General features: G+C 46.2%; 1 protein-coding gene across 1 annotated transcript; it reads left to right on the top strand.

Annotated features, from left to right (window-relative positions):
• The first annotated feature begins 1,138 nt into the window (after positions 1-1,138).
• Positions 1,139-17,885, top strand: CAVIN1 (caveolae associated protein 1). Its single transcript, XM_069067650.1, has 2 exons — positions 1,139-1,765; positions 15,129-17,885. Exons 1-2 carry the CDS (start codon positions 1,301-1,303, stop codon positions 15,828-15,830), a joined length of 1,167 nt encoding a protein of 388 aa, XP_068923751.1. The 5' UTR covers positions 1,139-1,300; the 3' UTR covers positions 15,831-17,885.
• The last annotated feature ends 244 nt before the right edge of the window (positions 17,886-18,129 follow it).

The raw sequence follows: 18,129 nt of genomic DNA on the forward strand, positions 1-18,129 counted from the left end.
TGAATTGCCACCACTTGGACAACTAGCTTCCCTGGAATCAGGAAGACCTGAGTTCAAATTCAGCCTAGGACACCTACTAGCTGTGTGACCCTGGGCAAGTCACAACCTCTGTGTGCCTTATTCCACTGGAGAAGGAAATGGCAAACCATTTCAGTATCTTTGCCAAGAAAACCTCATGGACAGTATGGTCTATGGTGTCACAGAATCTGGCACCTGACTGAACCACCATTTATATAGCCCTTTAAGGTTTGCAGATCTCTATAAATGTTATCTCATTTTATCTTCAGAACAATCTGTGAAGTAGGTGCTAATTAGAACCTCACAGACCACAAGTGCAAGCTTCATGTACCCTAAGGGCTCTCCTTTGCTCTGAACTGCTCTGCCCATACCCTCTATCTAGGCAGAGGTTTGCATTTGGACTAAACAGAATCCTTCAACTGACAGGTACACATTAACACATTTAAAGGCGTGTTGGCTTCCTGTTCCTCACCCATGAATTTGGTGACTAGAGACTTACAGAGCTTTGCACAACCCTAACCTTCTAAAATCTGTTTATCAGCTTTATGAAGTATAGGAGCACATGTTGGAGATTGTAAGGGTCTTCTCTCCCACGGTGTATAATCAACCTTTCTTTTCTTTGGGGAAGAAGTTTGAATGAGGGGGCTTCCTACCAGACCTCCCCCAGCTCTGCAGCCTAGAGTGAATTCTCTACCTTTTTCCACAACCAAATACTCAAACTTTCTGGGCCTAAAGCTGTTGCTTTCATCTTTTTTTGAAGGGGGTGTGGTAGCGGCGGAGAAGGGTGGTGGTGACTGGTACAGGATTTTGGGGAGAGGTGAGAAAGACGTAGAGTACAGGATAATACTCATCTGCCTCCCCGCCCAACCCTGCATTCCTCCGCCCCCGTTCTAGCCCCACTCCAGACCGCCCCTGCAGCACTGCGAGGAGGCCGTCGCCTCCTGCTCCAAATATTCCAACCATCTCAGGGAGGGTGGGGCGCTGTGCTCCCGCCCCCCAACAGCCCACCGCAGTCGCTGCCCCCCCTTTTTCGCGCGGTCCCCACCTTTTTTGGGATAAGGCCAACCAATGGGCGGCGAGTCTCTGGGCTTCGGCTTGGGAGTTTACCGAGCCTCCGCCCCACTATCCTGGCGGCTGGCCGGTTGCACACAGACTCAGCTCAGGTTTCCTCTCCTTTCCTCTCCTCTCTTTTTCCTCTCTCTTTCTTTCTGCCTCTTCTTCCTCTTCCTCCTCGCAGCTTTCCACCTCCACTCATCAGGGCCACACGCGGCTCCGGGTAGCCATGGAAAACACACCGCTTCATATCATCGAGCAGCCCCTCGCGGGATACCCTGAGGCTGGGGTCCCGGAGTCGTCTCCGCCTGGGGCGCCTGCGGAGGAGCTGTCCGGGGGCTCCGAGGAACTGATCAAATCGGACCAAGTGAATGGAGTGCTGGTCCTGAGCCTGCTGGACAAGATCATTGGAGCTGTCGACCAGATCCAGCTGACCCAGACCCAGCTGGAGGAAAGGCAGGCGGAGATGGAGGGGGCCGTGCAGAGCATCCAGGGCGAGCTAAGCAAACTAAGCAAGGCACACGCCACCACGAGCAACACGGTGAGCAAGCTTCTGGAGAAGGTGCGCAAGGTCAGCGTCAACGTGAAGACCGTGAGGGGCAGCTTGGGGCGTCAGGCCGGCCAGATCAAGAAGCTCGAGGTCAACGAAGCGGAGCTGCTGCGGCGCCGGAACTTTAAAGTCATGATCTACCAGGTGAGCGCTAGTTTGCAGACCTCTTCCACCTCTTCCTGGTGCCTGCCTCCACCCCACGCCTTGTCCTTGCCATCCCCAGACCACTCAACTTTCCTGAGACTGCAGATCCTTGAAACTGGGGAAGGGAAGAGGGAGTCCAGTGCAATCCTCTTGGGCCATCCCGCCTGAGGAGAAGAGAGTTGTCCGTGTCCCCGTCCCCATCCCCCCCAGAGCTAAGAATCATTCCCTTCTTCCGGGTGTGTTCCATCTGGAGAACGGCAGTTTGTTGTTCTCAACTCACTCGAGGACCTAGCTCTCGGAGTTCTTCCTGCACGACCTATTTAGAAATTGAGCGCTTTAAACTCCCTTCACTCCCAGACCCACAGGTAGCAGAATCGCCTGTATGTTGTGGGGGTCGGGAAAAGGGGTGGGGGTGGAGGGTCACCACTTTCTAGCGCCTGTCCTCCTACGGGATACAAGGAGGCACTATTCCTTCCCGCAGGAAATGCCCAGCTTCTGTCAAAAGATGAAGTTAGAAAACTTTTCAGGAAAGCAAATGGGAAGGTAGCAGAGGGAAAGCTGTCCTGCATAGGCTGGAGGGGTCTTGGGGAGGGGTTGGGCCAAAGGGCTGGAGTGGCAGTGCCTGTAAGCAGACACTGGTTGGCCATTCCCTGAGACTGGGGCCTCCAGCGAGCCTGGCCAGATATAGCTTGGTGATTCAGAGCTAAGGCATGCACCCGTGGTGCTCCTGCCAGCAAGACTGGCCCTCCTAATCCCCATCCCGTTATTTTGCTCCCCAATCTGATAGAATGGAGCCCCCCAGAATCAGTCCTCCCCTTAAATTTCTCAAATAGGACAACCGGGAAGGGTGTGGAAATGGAGGACCCCTGGGGATCCTGGATTCCTTACTCTGGTATATAGGATTTTGAGGACTTAGAGAAACTTGGTATCTTGCTACTTCCACCCATTTGATCAGATAGGTTGAGGACAGAGACCTATGGGGTTGACTCTTGCAGGATCAGTAAAAGTTATTACAGGGCTAATGGTATTAGGGAAAATGAAATTAACTGGGATCCCCCGTTTCTAGTGAATTATACCTATATTAAAGTAAGGGGTTTGGATGGGAAGGCATAATAGAAGCACCTAGGCAGGCTCTTAGATTTGGGGGTCTTCTTTAATGTCCCATTTGGGATCTCTGCCTCATTTTCTCCTTACTTAAGTGAGTAGAGAAAATAGGAGATATTGAACTTCAGTATCACTCTACTGACATTAAAAGTTCTATTCATTCTGGCTGAGGAAGTCAGGATCAGTGGATTTATAACTGCTCTGAATTCATGGGGCCCTGGTTACAGTGGCCTTTTGGCAACCCTGTAGTTACAGTAATGATCTAACCTTAATTTCATGGGAATCCTCACACTGTTTGGAGAATTGGAGTAGGGAATGGTCTTGAAGAAACAGGAGATCTGAAATCTTTCTCCAGGTTGGGGAGGAAGAAAGGGAGAGACCAAGAGACAGAGACAGAGGCAGGCAATAACTGTGCCCCACCCAGTCAGTGTCTGGGCCCCAGTAATTTGACTTGCTAGGGATTTCCCCTCCCTATAGGCACCCACTTCAAAAAAAAAAAAAGGACCTGGTTTCCTCCTCTCCTAGCACCAGCTGGTAGAGAATGTTTTCCTGTGACTCTCTCCAATTAAAGTTCTGGTAGCTTTAGGGTGGGGTAGGGCACAGAGTGAGGAAGAACTGGAAGAAAGAAGGCTTTGGGGGGAGGAATTGACATTTCTATTAAAGACTAAAAATTGAGGCATTTTAGGGAAAAGAGGGAAAAAAAACCATAAAGGGATCATTTCTCATCCCCAACCTACACCAGCTAAATCTTCCCTTTTCCTCCAAATCATATAGTATCACACAGGGTACCACACATTATGTTGTAAGTACTTGACCAGTATCAGTTGAATAAATCAATGAAGTATTGTTGTTCAGTGGCATCTGACTCTTCATGATCCCATTTGAGGTTTTCTTGGCAAAGATACTGAAACGGTTTGCCATTTCCTTCTCCAGCTTATTTTACAGAATGAGGAAACTGAGGCAAACAAGATTAAATGACTTGCTCAGTCACACAACTAGTAAGTATCTGAGACTGAATTTGAATTCAGGTCTTCCTGACTCCAGGTTCACTGCTCTATCCACTGGGCCACTTACCTGGCCATGAATATAATGAAGTATTAGCCCCATATAATGCCTCAGTCCCAAATACATGAAAGAAACCTGAACCCTGAGATAAGCTGGCCTATTTTTTAAATGAAGATACAGGAGGGAGGGGGAAGAGAGAGAGAAATAAGTATTTATTTGGCATCTACTATGTATCAGACACAGTGCTAAGTGGTTTTTTGTTTTGTTTTGTTTTACAAATATTACCTTAATTGATTCTCACAATAACTTTAGGAGGTAGGTGCTTTCATTTTCTACATCTTACAGTTAGAGGAACAGAAGCAGAAGCTAAGTGACTTGCCCAGGGTCACACAGCTAGTAAGTGTCCTAGGCCAGATTTCAGCTTAGGTCTTTGTAACTTCAGACCCATCCATTACACAACTAGCTGCCTCCTATGAAGGTGGCAGGAAATACTTTATGAAATATCTAGGGCTGCAGTGTCAGTCCGTTTCCCTGTACCTCCATGCACATGTACACCACTCTTGGCTTTCTATCTGACCAGTCAGGCACTCTGGGCCAAGTGACCCAGGTCATTCTCTGTCCAGGATGGTGGGTTGCAGGAACTAGGACTTTAGTTGCATGAAATGATAGGGAAAGTAAGGCAGACTGGCAAACGCTGGGTTTATTTGAATGCTGCACCACCCATTCTCAGACTTAGAAAATAATGGGAACAATTCCAAACTGGCACCTTGGAGAAAACTCCACCTTGGTAACTGAGAAGAAAGAGGAAAAAAATCCCCAATACTTGTCATTTATTTCTCTCTCTTTCCCTTGGTGGGGATTAGGAGAGTTTGTTTCCCAGGTACGTTCAGCAAAATGTTCTAGTTGAGGGGAATACAGGAGGAAAAGGTTGGGGGTATAGAGGCAGACTGGGAGAGAACAAAAGTACCCTGTGCAGTTTGGCTTTGGGTCCAGGAAAAGAAATGAGGGAAAAATAGTGCCAAGACTTTCAGAAGACCTTATAGAGGTGAATAAAGTTCTCACCTTTTATTGAAAAACCCAAAGTCTAGGGATTATAGAGGTGAATAAAGTTCTCACCTTTTATTGAAAAACCCAAAGTCTAGGGATTAGAATGTTGGGCAGAATGTATAAGTGTTTTCGTGTAAAGTCTGGGGAAGGATTCATGGCCAAAATAGAGTCTCCCATGGTATATGTTAGAAGAGTGTGGGGAAATGGGTCCTATCTGTGATCATCATTCCAAAGATGGGCTATGTGATCATGACATTGATCTCTTATAGGATGTTATGCCACGTCATTCTCTAACTTAAATTTTTAAAAGGGGCAGGGATAGGGAAGGGCCCAAACTGTTGAATCAAGGTTAAAGGGATCTGGTCTCAGTATTAGCCACTCATACCCCTCTCCCAATTTTTTGGTTGGGGGTAATAAAGAATGGAGGGAAGTACCTTGTTAAGGTAGCCCTTATTAAAAATTAAATTTAAAAATTTGGTGTTCCTCCCAGATCTATGCTCCAAGGGTAATTCCTGTGTATGCCTCAACACATTGCCTTTACCCCTTTCCTGTCCTAACCCTTAAATCCAAAGTTAGCTTCCTGGTATCCAATTCTATCAGGCAACAGTTGGATGGGACAATGATAATTCATTTGGTAAACTAACATTGCTAATTGCTAATGAGTTAACTTCTAGGCAACTATTTAGATTGTATGCAGGGCCTTCTCAAGACTAGAAAAGGATGTTAATGGTGGGAATTTCTGGTGTCCTGGGGAGAAGGGAAATATTTTTAGGAAGGCCTTTTCCCAAAACCCCTCAAACTATGCCATGTTTTCCATACATAGGTTTGGTCTTGACCTAGGTTTTCCTTATTAAAAATAAGGACTGGAAGGCACTTATAGGATTATGGTTTATGGGGATTAAAGAGGAGATCTGGACAGACCTGAGGGACCTGTGGGACTCTTCTCTCTAAAACTATAACCTGGACTACTGGTAGCTCCCCTGACATTTGGAGTAAGTCAGGCTACCACCCAAAATCTGTCTCTGAAGTATAGACTCAGATAAGCCCCAAGCCTTGGTTCAAAGTATATCCCACTCTTAAGTGCTGCTTTTGAAAAGTTTTAAAGAATTTTATTTATTCTCTTCCCCATTTTAAGTACAGAAATATGGTTAGAATCACTACCTGTCTTCTATAGGCACTGATTTTTCTTGACTTTTGTAGGCAGAGGACCCAAGGAAACATCTCTGCTCATGGGGTGATCCTAGGAAGCTGGGGCCTGGGACCAATATGGTGTACCTTTTCCTTACAGACAGTCTCTCTCTCTCTCTCTCTCTCTCTCTCTCTCTCTCTCTCTCTCTCTCTGTCTCTCTCCCACACACACACACACACCCATCCCCCTTGTTAAACATTTTTAACTTGGAAAAATCTGGTTTAAATGAATGCTGGAGAAATGCTTTAAGGGAAGAACATATAGAATTGCAAGTTGCAGAAGGGACTTGAGAGAACTGAAGATTTCAAGTTAAAAGAGACCTTGGTGAGCAACTAGTCTAATCTCCTTTCCTTTTATAAATCAAGAGACTAAGGCTGAGAGAAGTTAAGAGCCTTAGCCAAGATCATACAGCTACTAAGTGGTAGAGCCAGGATTTGGAACCAAGGTGTCACAAGACAGCATCATGTATAGAAAGGGAGAATTGGTGGTGTTTTTAGGCCTTTTTTTTTTTTTGCTTTTTGGAGGGCAATTGGGGTTAAGTAACTTAACCAAGGTCACACGGCTAGTGTTTGTGTTAAGTGTCTGAGGCCGGATTTGAACTCAGATCCTCCTGACTCCAGGGCTGGTGCTCTATTCACTTCGCCACCTAGCCACCCTTGCCCAAGCCTTTTTAATGTGCATATGCAGACAAGCAGTTCTGGTTACTTCCAGTGACAGCAAGGTCTTCCTCCTCTGCTCTGGCCTTACCAAAAGCCCAGGGCTCCCCAAGGTTCAAAATTTATTGCCTTGCTTTTCTGCACCCCAGTGGTAATTGCTGTCAGAAGATAAAAGGAATCTTTACTCTCCAAAGGACATACAAATTCATTCACCGCATATTCAGTACCTACTATGTATAAGGCACTGTGATATACAACTGAGGACTCTAAGATTAGAAAAAGGAGTTTATGCTCTCAAGGAGCTTATGTTCTATTGGAGAGAATCAGACATAGAAACATGATTCAAAGTCGAATTTGATAGGGGGAAAAGTGCTTCAAGAAAATTTGAGAAGGGAAAGGATGGAGAATCAAGAAGGTTTTGAAGAAAGATAAAGATTCTAGAAGTCACAATGAGAAGAGAATACATTCTAGTAATAGAGAACAACACTCGAGCGTTCATGTGCGTGCGTGTGCGTGTATGTTTGTATGTGAGAGAAAGAGAGAGGGAGAGAGAGAGAGGCAGGAAAGATTTATACAACTAGTAATGCAGTTTTCCTATCAAGAGGACTATATGAATGTAAATGGTGTGAAATTAGGCTAAAAAGATAGTTTGGAGGCAATTGGTGAAACATCTTATATGCCAAGCTAAAGAGTCTGTGTTTTATCCTATAAGTAATAGGGAACCATTGAAGGTTTTTGAGCAAGGGAGTGGCTTGGGCATATCTGTACCTTAAGAAGATTATTTTGGTAGCTGTTGGAAGGATAGATTAGAGAAAGGAAGAAACCAGAAATATAGAGACTAGTTAGGAGGTTATTATAATAACCTTGAAGAGAAGTGATGAATAGCTGAAGGATAGTGGCTTTGTAAGTGGAGACAAAGAGACAAACATAAAGGATGTTGTGGAGGTGGAGTCTGTAAGACTTGACAGCTGATTGTGGGGTGAAGGGAGAAGGAAGTCTAGATGACTAAAATTTTGAACCTGAGTGACTGGTGGTGCCATCAACAATGGAAAGGAAATTGAGAGGGGTGTCGGACTGTGGAGGCTGTACACAACGTTTCCCTGTGTGGTATAGATGCATACTGGAAGAGCTGGGGCTGATCTTGCCATTTAGGCAACAGAAACCCAGAGCAGGCAGCAGCTGAGCAAATGGCCACAGTCAGTAGTTCATCATTGCTTTCATATAAGTTGACCAAGATAATTGGCTGCCTCCAGGAGGATGGGAGAGCTAGTCTGTGGGACAGGGGGGACAAAGAGGCCCGCCTCAGATGTGTCTCCCTCTCATTGCACATGAATGTGCACAGTCTTAGAACACAGTCTTGGAGTTCACCACTAGACCTTTTGACTTCAGAAGTGAGGTTAAGGAAAGGAGCCTTCTGAATTCATCCACAACTCAATCTGAGATGTGAAATTAGTTGCTGGGTAGAAGAAGATTGTGTTGGTTCTTGTTTTCTGTGACCTCACCAAAAATCTGTTTGACTTTCATTCCTACCTATCCCTACTGCTAGTCCCACTCACAACTTTTCCTTTTTAACTTTCAGGACAGGCTAGGACCTGCCTTTTTTTTTTTAATGGCTCCAGGCATTATGATGTAGCAGCTATTGCTTACATCATAAGCTATTTTGCATAAGCTATATTGCTTACACCAAGCTATTGCTTGGGGAGGTACTTACCTCCCCAATCTTTCTCTAGGGATAGATCTCTGTGTCTCCAAAGTCTGACACTCCTCCCAACTTCTTTGCTCTTAACAATATCCAACAAGATATATCTCCTCCTTCCTTTTCCCTTAAATTCTTCTAGAAACATACGTGATCTGTATAGAATTATTGAGGAACAGTAGAAGTATTGAGTGACCCTGGAAGTGGGATAATGTGGATTCATTCTGTTTCCTCCCAGGGTCGGGTGTAGGTCTAACTTTCATGGGGTCTCTGTCTTCTAACCTCTTTTCTCATATGCCATTTTGGTATGAAGATTAGTCTGACTTTACCCCAAGTATCTAGAGTAGGTCCAGCTCAGTGCATTGCAGGGTTTAGGGCTGACCTGTTTTTTTAAACTTCTAATCTCTTGGGCTATTCTGGTATACCATTGTTCATTGTGGGACAAGGAGGGGGTGGAGAGAAGGCTGTGGAAGAAGTGATGTGGCAGAAGGGAGATCGATCTGATGGGGAGGGGCAGGATGTTCCTCTTCCTTATCCTCTCCCCTCTCCCATCCTAGACATTACCCTATGTTCTCCCTGACTGAGGGTTTAATCAGAGTCTGGATCAGCAGCTGTGTAGGGGCTGGGCATCCAGACTGGGAAGATGGCAGAGTTGTTTACTTGCTCTCTTTACCCTGTCCTCCCAATGCTTGCTCAGCTGACTCTTCTCAACTGGCCCAATTCATGGTTCAGCAAAAGTGGGACATAAATGGGGCTCTTAAAGGAAGGACCCTGGGGGCTGGTATCCTCCTCCTACTTGAGTCTTCTATCACCTCCCTAGCCCCAAGCCTTTCATTCTCCCTCTTCTTCACCCTCACCCAATTTGCCTCTTTCGTAGTTTTGCCCGAGTCACTACAAAAGCTGCATTTGCATCTTGTTTTTTGATGGCTGTATATGTTTTGGCAGGATATGGAGGCTGAGATTCCTGCTAAGAGGAAGAATGAGGGACAGAGGGAAGTACTGGTGGAAGGAATATGGGGAAAGAATAGTAGTGGAAGATATTGTGTGTGTGTGTGTGTATGTGTGTGTGTGTGTGTGTGTGTGTGCGCGCGCGCGCGCGCGTGCGTGCGCACCCGAGTACCCCCTGGAGCACCTATTTCAGAGTCCCCAGCTCCCAGGTACCCTTTGCAATCTAGCTTCGGCACTGTGTGTCCCAAGGAGACATAATTTAAATTTGGTTTCCTCCTATTCCAACTCTCATACTTTGAGTCTAACTCCATTCTGCTTTTGTTTCTTCTCCCTACTCACCAGCTTCATCCCTGCATGCCTCCCAGGATTTCTTCTTTTCAACACATTCTTCACCTACCCAACATCCCTTTTAAACCCCTTTTCCTCACCTTAGCCTGAGAAGAAACCGAAAACATCCTCTGAGCACTTCACACCCAAGATCGTGCCCTTTGACCTGTTGCCTGAGACAGTGCCTGAGCATCCACCCTTTGACCTGGCACCCAGGACAGTGCCCTGTTATCCACAGTCTGGGTCCCCGACTAACCCTGAGGAGCTGACAGAAGCAGGGGGTATTTAAAGTGTCTTGGATCACATGGTACCCTGATCACTGAGAGGCATCTTGCCCTTAAGTGCTCAGTGGTGGTCAAGATAGAAAGGGACAATGTGGACCCTGACCAGGATCCATAATAAGTGATGTGTGCAGTGAAAATTCATAGTGTAGCAAGTTATGGGCAAAAAAGGGGGAGGGTGGGTGAGTGAGTGAGTGAGAGTGTGTGTGTGTGTGTGTGTGTGTGTGTGTGTATAGTTGAGATGTTCTACCCTCCAGTTTTGGGATTGGAGGGAAGAAGGATCTATCCCATCTTCCAGTTTTAGAATTCTAACAGGAGTCCTCAAAGTAAACTCCATATCTAAGTTACAGCCCTGCCCCCCCAATCCCTAGTTCATGGAACTTGACTGTTAAAGAATGAACCTCTGGTTCCCAGTTCTGAACAGAATATTTCTCCCTGCCTTCCCTTCCTAGAGAAGACTCTAGCCAAAAGCAGCCCGAGGTATCTGAGGGGAGTAGGAGGAGCATTATCTAGAGACCTCCTCAAAAAGGCTCCATACCTCCTTTTTCAGCTGGGGGAGAATGTTTACATTAATTGTTTTCCACTTTAAAAAATAAAATATTTTTTCAAAGAGATTCTTTGTGTTTGCCAGATCCTCCCCTGCCCAAGAGCTGCCAACCCAAGAGAAGCCAGGAGGAGGATAAGGCAATGGCCCAATAGCGTTTTAGCCTCCTTTTCTCTCCAGGGTAGGGATTAAAAGATTCTTCTAGGGTTAATGTCTCTAACTCCTTTGACTTATCAACCAAGAATAGAAGTCCTAGAAATTTTGTTTTGTTTGTCACCTTTTCCCCTAACTCTCCCACATACATACCTTTGGCTTTACAATCTTTAAACTTTCCTTCATCTTATATTCTAACAGATACCTCACAGATTGATAGACATTGCCTAGGCTCAGAAGACGCTTATGTTTAGGGCCTCTTGATGATTGTATGAAATTTTTTACAATTTTCCCTGAAATTTCTTCATTCCACAACACTGATTCTCATGCAGAAATGGGGGCTTTTAAAGAAAGGGCCTTGAGGGCCCTGGTATCCCATCAGGTGGCTCTTCTGACTTATGAGTGGAATTAATAGAGGCAAGACCCTTCATCTCTGTCTGACATAGGGTTGGTAGGAGCCCTTGTGGATTTGGTGGGGTGAGGGGCAGAATTGTGTGTGCATGTGCTCAGATTTTGGACATTAAAAGGAATTCTGGAAACCAAGTTTGATGCCAGTGGTGGTTTTGTTAAACAAAAATGTTAAAACTGAGCATGGCATAGTTTTGCTCATGAGCCTTGCCAGAGAAATAGGGTAAAGAGTGGTGGGCCTTGTGGTCCCCAGATGGGGGAAGAGTCTGTTAAACTATGTATCTACTATTATAGCAATCTATTCTATAATAGCTTTAAAGACTGGGCTCCAGGATTGAGAGTCACAGGGAACCAGGACTAGAAGATGAGGGAAAAATGAGAGGGTTAGACTTTTAAGAGCCTTGAGCTGTGACATCTTTAGGCATTTTATGATTCTACAAAAAAAGAATCAACTCAATGAAAGAGAATTTGGAGTCTCATAAGGGTACTCTTCAAAGAGAGCCTGCTAATTGGGATATTCTCCCCAGAGCTAGTACAAGTCCTGTCTCCCCAATGCCAGGACACAAGAAAGGTAACACAGGAACTCAGACCATAAATGTTCTCTTCTACCTCTCACCCCAACCAGGAAAGGGCAAATGTTCTTATCCCTTAGATCCCCTTAGCCTCTATCCCATTGCTTCCTGGGAGTGAATCCCCACCTTAGGAGTTTACAGGTTCCAGGTATCTCTTCAAATATTCAGATATTCTCTCCTTTCCTTGTTCCATTACTAGTCCACATCCCAACTCATTTTTCTTACCCACTGGTAGTGCATCATCCTTTACTCTGGTTTGTGAGATCCCCAGAGGCCAGGCTGTCAGGGACTGTGAATAGGGAGGAGGCAATAGAGAGTTCATAAGTCCTCTTCCACCCCCTCACTGTCCCGAATTCTGCCTGGAAATTCATAATCCAGGAAAATGAGCCAACTCAGCTTTAGGGGTTGGGGTGTAGCAGTGGGACGGGCCAGTGATGCTGAAGGGGTGGGGGGCAGGGCAAAGACACAATGCTGGTCTGTTTCCCAGCTGCTGCTGCAGTTTCCTGACTCTTCCAGCAGCCCTTTGTCTTTCCCAGGCATTCCCTGCCTTACCCCTCCCTAGCTCCTGAGCTCAGTGCAGGGAAAAATCTTCTCTAAGATGGCTCCTCTAGTCCTATCTTGCCCAGAAATGGAAGTATGTATTCTAGAAGGAAGGGAATGGATGGTAAAGTGGTGGAAGTTGGAACTTAAATAGAACTGAAATTAATGGAGCACAATTGAATTCCCATTCCCATACATCCTAAGTAAAAGGGCTAGAACATGGCAAGAGAAAAAAAAAAAAAAGGAGACACATTCCCAGATAAGGAAGGGACTAGTAGGAGAGAGGTTAAGGTACCTCAGCACTGGAGAAACCACCTCTTAACAATCCCAAATGAGGAGGAAGAGGCAGAGGAATGGAGAGAATTACCCAGGAAACCACTGATCTTTCCCAGCCAGCTGTAGTGGCTGGGAGACTACAAGTCCCAGCATCCCTTGTGCCACTGGTCACTTTGTCCACTGGGAGTTGTAGTTGAGCAAAAGAGAGATAAGGGTACTTCAGAGTTCTGAGGACAAAGGGGGTGGGGGAGTTTGCCTAGCCTGGAAGAAGAGGTGTGGCTCCCCCTTTGTCCTAGCTAATGATGTTGACAGGGAAGGAAGGAAGTTAGGAGGAGGGGGTGTTCCTAGCTTTTTATATAAACCAGGAAACTGGAGGATATGCAAAGGTGGGAGAAAAAAAGAGGAAGAGAATCTGTGTTGCAGGTGGTAGGTGTTGTGGAGACTTCAAGCTGCTGTGTGTGTGTGCTCATGTTCTCATACATGATCACACAGGGGCAAATAACCTTCACTTACTTTCACCACCATCCCTTGCCTTGGAATGGAGTTATTCTCAGCCTGGCTAACTTCCCAATTGTTTTGTCACAGTAGATGTCTCCTGCTTTTATCCTGGGGAGTTTATAAGGCAGGCAGAGATTAGAGGGCAAGGGGAATCCCTCTGTAAAAACCAACTTCCTCTCACTTCTAAAGTCTGGAATTCCTGTACCAAGAGAGGGATGGAGTAGAGAGAAGAGAATCCTTGGACTTCACACTTCACTGATTCCCTCTTAGCTCAGTCTCTGCCTGCTTCCATGCCCTTCCTTCTGGAGGGTGTGGGGACATTTTGGATCCAGGGAAAAGAAGGCCATGACTTTCCATCTACCCAGAAAAATGAGTTTGGTCCTGGGGAGGTAGGAAGAGGGAGCTTTGAAGTCTGTAGAGGTAGAGGTGGGGGAAAGGCAGTCTTTAGATTCTGTTCCAAACAGACTTGAAAAACAAAACAAATGGAAAGTTAAATAATTCTCTGACTTCCTTGAATAGGCAAGGGGGAATAAGGAGTAAACAGTGGACCATGAGGGGAGGGAAATAAGAGAAGAATGGGAAAGGAAATGTGTATTTGGCTCACAGGCACCCTTCTGTAGTCTCTTTTCCACAGAAGGGAATGGGTCTGGCTATAGAGAAGTCAGTAATGTAACCTGGGAAGGGAGATTAGCCCTAGCCATGCCCTCTAACTTTCTTCTTCACTCTCAACCCAGGCAAGTATGAACACACTATTCATGCCTTTTCCCCTTAGCTCTGGGAACTGGTTCTGAAGTTACAAGGAACTTGGGAGATTCTGGGGGGGGGGCAATGAATGGGACCCCAGAACTTTATTACCATGTCCTCAGTCCTCATCTTACCCCACATCATAAGTGGTACTGGACTTGCAGTCAGAAATATGTGGGTTCCTAGCTTATGCAAAATGGAAATTGTTAATGAGACTCAAAAGAGATAATGTAACTGAAGCACTTTGCAAACTTTAAAAGTGTAGCAACATTATTGTTGCTTTTACTCTTAAATTTAAGTTGACTGTTCAAATCTGTGTGCTGCTGTGACCACCAGAGGGTACTCTGCCTCCTTTACAGCGATAGTTAGAGTCACTGGCATAGTAGACACCAAGAGAATAAGGAGAATGAGGGCAGGATAAGACCTTTGGGGGGGGGGGGGGGGGAGTGGCCGTGGATATAGCCCCGTGACCATACTAGTCATTATCCTTCCCCAGATGCTTACAAAATAATATATCTCAACTCCTTTGTACTTTTTCCTCCTTCTGTAGCCTCTCAGGACTCTGTATTTCTGAAGCTCCAGCCCTTCCCCTGGGCTCACTGCTTCCCTCTTCCTCTCCAATCACCCCACTCTTACTATGGTATTTCTTTAATCATTTTTTCATCCATTCTTATCCATATTGTCCAGACTATAGCCTCCCCCAACTTCAACACAGAAACCACACCCAGAATGAATGAATGAATACAAGCATGCATTAAGTGCTTACTGTGTACTAAGCAATAGGGAATACAAATAGAAAAAAGCAAGACAGTCCCTACTTTCAAGTTCATGTTCTAACATAAAAGGCTTCAGCTGCAAATCAGATGGAAAGGTCCAATTGTCCTTAAGGTACAACAGCAAAGCAGGTTACATCTACCAGCTTTCATATCTTTTCTACTGATAAAATATCCTTTTCTGATGTTGAACCATTTGGCAGTGCCAAGGACTTTGGTGGCAAGAACTTTTCTCGTCTTCAGTAGGTATGGCTGCTGAAAAAGCAAGGTTATGACACCCACAGAAATTGACATGGTCTCATACACAAGGCTTGCTTCCTAGGGTGATGGCTGGAATTCTTGTGAGTGATAAACAGTGAGTGATTTGTGCTGCCACTCCCAGGGCTCTTGGGCTTAGACATGCACATTGATGACAGTTCAGTGATGAGAAAGGTAGACTCCTTCTCTACAGTGATTGCTTCCCTCAGTGATGACTGAGAAGGCTGGCCAATAGTCTGGGAGGCACTGCTATGACTGCAGTTCTTGGGTTCATGGTCCTAGGCACACATTTTGTCTGATTTCTCTTCTCTTCCCCAAACCATTTTTTTGTGTTCTTCCACCAGGATGAAGTGAAACTACCAGCCAAACTGAGCATCAGCAAGTCTCTCAAGGATTCTGAGCTGCTGCCAGAAAAGGAAGGTGATGAGCTGGGTGAGGGCGGAGAGAAGCCTGAAGATGATGCTACCCTGGAACTGTCCTCTGATGAGGCAGTAGAAGTTGAAGAAATCATTGAGGAGTCCAGAGCTGAGCGCATCAAGAGAAGTGGCCTTCGGCGAGTGGATGACTTCAAGAAAGCCTTTTCCAAGGAGAAAATGGAGAAGACGAAGGTGCGAACCAGGGAGAACCTGGAAAAGACCCGACTGAAGACCAAAGAGAACCTGGAGAAGACAAGGCACAATCTGGAGAAGAGGATGAACAAGCTGGGCACGAGGATTGTGACAGCAGAGCGCCGGGAGAAGATGAAGACTTCCCGGGACAAGCTGCGCAAGTCCTTCACCCCTGACCATGTGGTCTATGCTCGCTCCAAGACCACTGTATACAAGGTGCCTCCCTTCACTTTCCATGTCAAGAAGATCCGAGAAGGTGAAGTGGAGGTTGTCAAGGCCACAGAAATGGTGGAGGTTGGAGGTGAAGAGGATGGAGTTGAAGATGATGGTGGTGAGGGTACCGACCTCCTGAGAGGGAGCAGCCCTGACATGCACACCCTGCTGGAAATCACTGAGGAGTCAGATGCTGTGCTAGTGGACAAGAGTGATAGCGACTGAGCTGGACAGAGAGGAAAACGAAGAGCCATGCTCTTCCCCTATCTGGGGATGGGGAAGGAAGTGGCAGGAAGCCTACCCTCCTCCCCCATCCCCTGATCCTTTCTTATTTTGAACTCTCTCTGTCTCTGTTTCATTCTGTCTGTCTGTCTCTCTGCCCCAAACTGGGGCATTGGCTGAGAGTTTTATAAATTGAAAATGTATCATTAAGAATTTACCCCTTTCCCCTCTATTACCCTGCCTTTTAGGAGGAAAGGAGACTTTGGAAGAACCTGCCACTATGATATGTTTAGTGGTAGAAAGATAAAAAGACATCATTCATTTTCCAATTATTCAGTTTGGGTTCTGCCAGAAGAAGTTGCTGCCATTTCCATTATTCTGGGGATGTTCTGTTCCCCTTTTCCTCACCCCCTCCCAGATCTCATTCCTGCCTTTTTAGCCTCCCCCCACCCAAGTTATTCTGTAAACATGCCCCTAAATCCCATCTTTTGGGGTTTAAGCCATATCCATCCCTAGAGGAAATGGAGGCTTTTTCCTGGAAGAACAAGAAAACAGTTTGGAGCTTGGGGCAGTGGAGTATGGAGCAAGTAGGGCCATGATAATTGTCTAGAGGTAGGGTTTGGGGGGGGGGGGCAACATATGTCCCGACCAGGTCAAATCCTGGTCTAGGTCCTAGCATAAAAGGGATGGAGCCAGAAGGGACACATACATCTATGTGTATGCACCCGTGCAGTCACGTACACACATGGCTATGTGGGAAGATGGATAACTGGAAGGTGGGGCCTGGGGGAAGGGGGAGGAGATACCCCTCCCTAACAGCATAGAGAACAGACTAGGCATCCATCCAGTGCTCCCAAGAGTACAGCAGAGTCATTGCCAGCTACAGGAGGAAAGTCTGAGAAGGAACAAGTCCCAAGCTAAAAGCCCAGCTCAGCTACAAGATTTGGGGCAAGCTCTCTGCCTTGGTTGACCCACTGTGATAGCCCTGCCCAGCTGACAGTGTCAGGAGGGCTCTGCCAAACTTTACCCCTCGGGTAGAATGACCCAGGACCTAACCCATTTCTTGTTGCCCAGCTGTGTCTGGATCAGTGAAATGGAAAGTTGTAAGAATGGAAAACTATGACTAGCTAGGGTTTTGGAGGTAGTTAAGGGCACAAGTGCCTCTGACAGAAAGAGACAGATGCAATGTGAGTGTGTAACAGGAAAGGACAGATAGAAAAGAAGAGAGGAAACCAAGGTTAGGGGGATCTTATTTATACCCTATCCCAAGTTTATTTGTGGCTCTGTCTGGCGGTTTGCTTAGTACTTCCTCCCCCACTCCCCCAAGTTAGGCACAATTCTGGCCTTGCTTTAGCTTTGTTTTCCCAGCTCCAAGGGGTTCCTCTCCTGTATCTTTGGGGGTGGGGTGGGATAATGTCTGCAGTTAGCAGGACATGATCTCTGCTAACTTTTGACCATATTCCCTTCAGTATACCCCAGAGCCAACCCCACCCCCTTAGCCCAATTTCCCCTCTGGGGATATAAATTGCCATGGCAGCTTAGCCCCAATGATGGCATCCACAACTCAACACTCTTTAATCGAAGCCTAGAACTGGGAGCTTTGTCTTTCTACACCTAATACCCACTTCTTCCTTTCCTTCTCCCTGCCCCTTCATTTCTTCCAGAAGGTGACTTGCTTTATGATTATTTTATACTATAGAATTGCATTCAGCTGTTTTCAGCCAAGGGTGGGGTTGGGCGGTGGGGTGGGGTGGGGTTGGGGCTGTTTCTGAGAAGAGAGCTTAGGGACACAAACCTCTTTTATACATGCTTTGCTTTTTTTTTTTTTCCTTTTGTTCCCTTCCTCCTCTGGAGATATGAAGAAATAGATGATGGAGGATGGGGTGTGTGTGGGTGGGGCCCAGGGTCCCTTGGTGCTGACGGGCTGGTGGGGGCCAGGCTTTCGGAGGAATGGGAGGGGGGAGGGAGATGCAGAGCTATGAGGCCATTTCTCTTGGGCTCCAGGGCTTGTAGTCTCCCATGACTGCATCCTGACCAATAAACCTGCTTTTCTAAAAAGACCTGTGTTGGATTGTACTTCTCCAGGGGAGCTGTAGGAGTAGTCATATTTCTCCATCCTCATTCCCCCGTGTCCCATAAATTGTGCACTTGGATTCAGTCTACTGTAGCCAGGACCCCAAACCTCTGCTTAGTCTGAGAATTAGGAGGAATGTGGTGGGGAAAATGGGGGAGGAAGAGATTTGAAGGCAAAAGAAAGAATGCTGAATCTGTAGTGAGAGGACCTGATTTAAATACTGGCTCT

Source organism: Petaurus breviceps, unplaced genomic scaffold (genome assembly GCF_028583685.1).
Source record: "Petaurus breviceps papuanus isolate PSGF00001 unplaced genomic scaffold, PetGlider_PUasm1.0 90750, whole genome shotgun sequence".
Classification (NCBI taxonomy): domain Eukaryota; kingdom Metazoa; phylum Chordata; class Mammalia; order Diprotodontia; family Petauridae; genus Petaurus; species Petaurus breviceps.

Excerpts from the sequence above, each read along its gene's own strand:
- CAVIN1 (XM_069067650.1), top strand. The coding sequence starts at position 1,301 with ATGGAAAACACACCGCTTCATATCATCGAGCAGCCCCTCGCGGGATAC. Across the intron at positions 1,766-15,128 it reads TTAAAGTCATGATCTACCAG|GATGAAGTGAAACTACCAGC; the intron begins GTGAGCGCTAGT and ends TTCTTCCACCAG.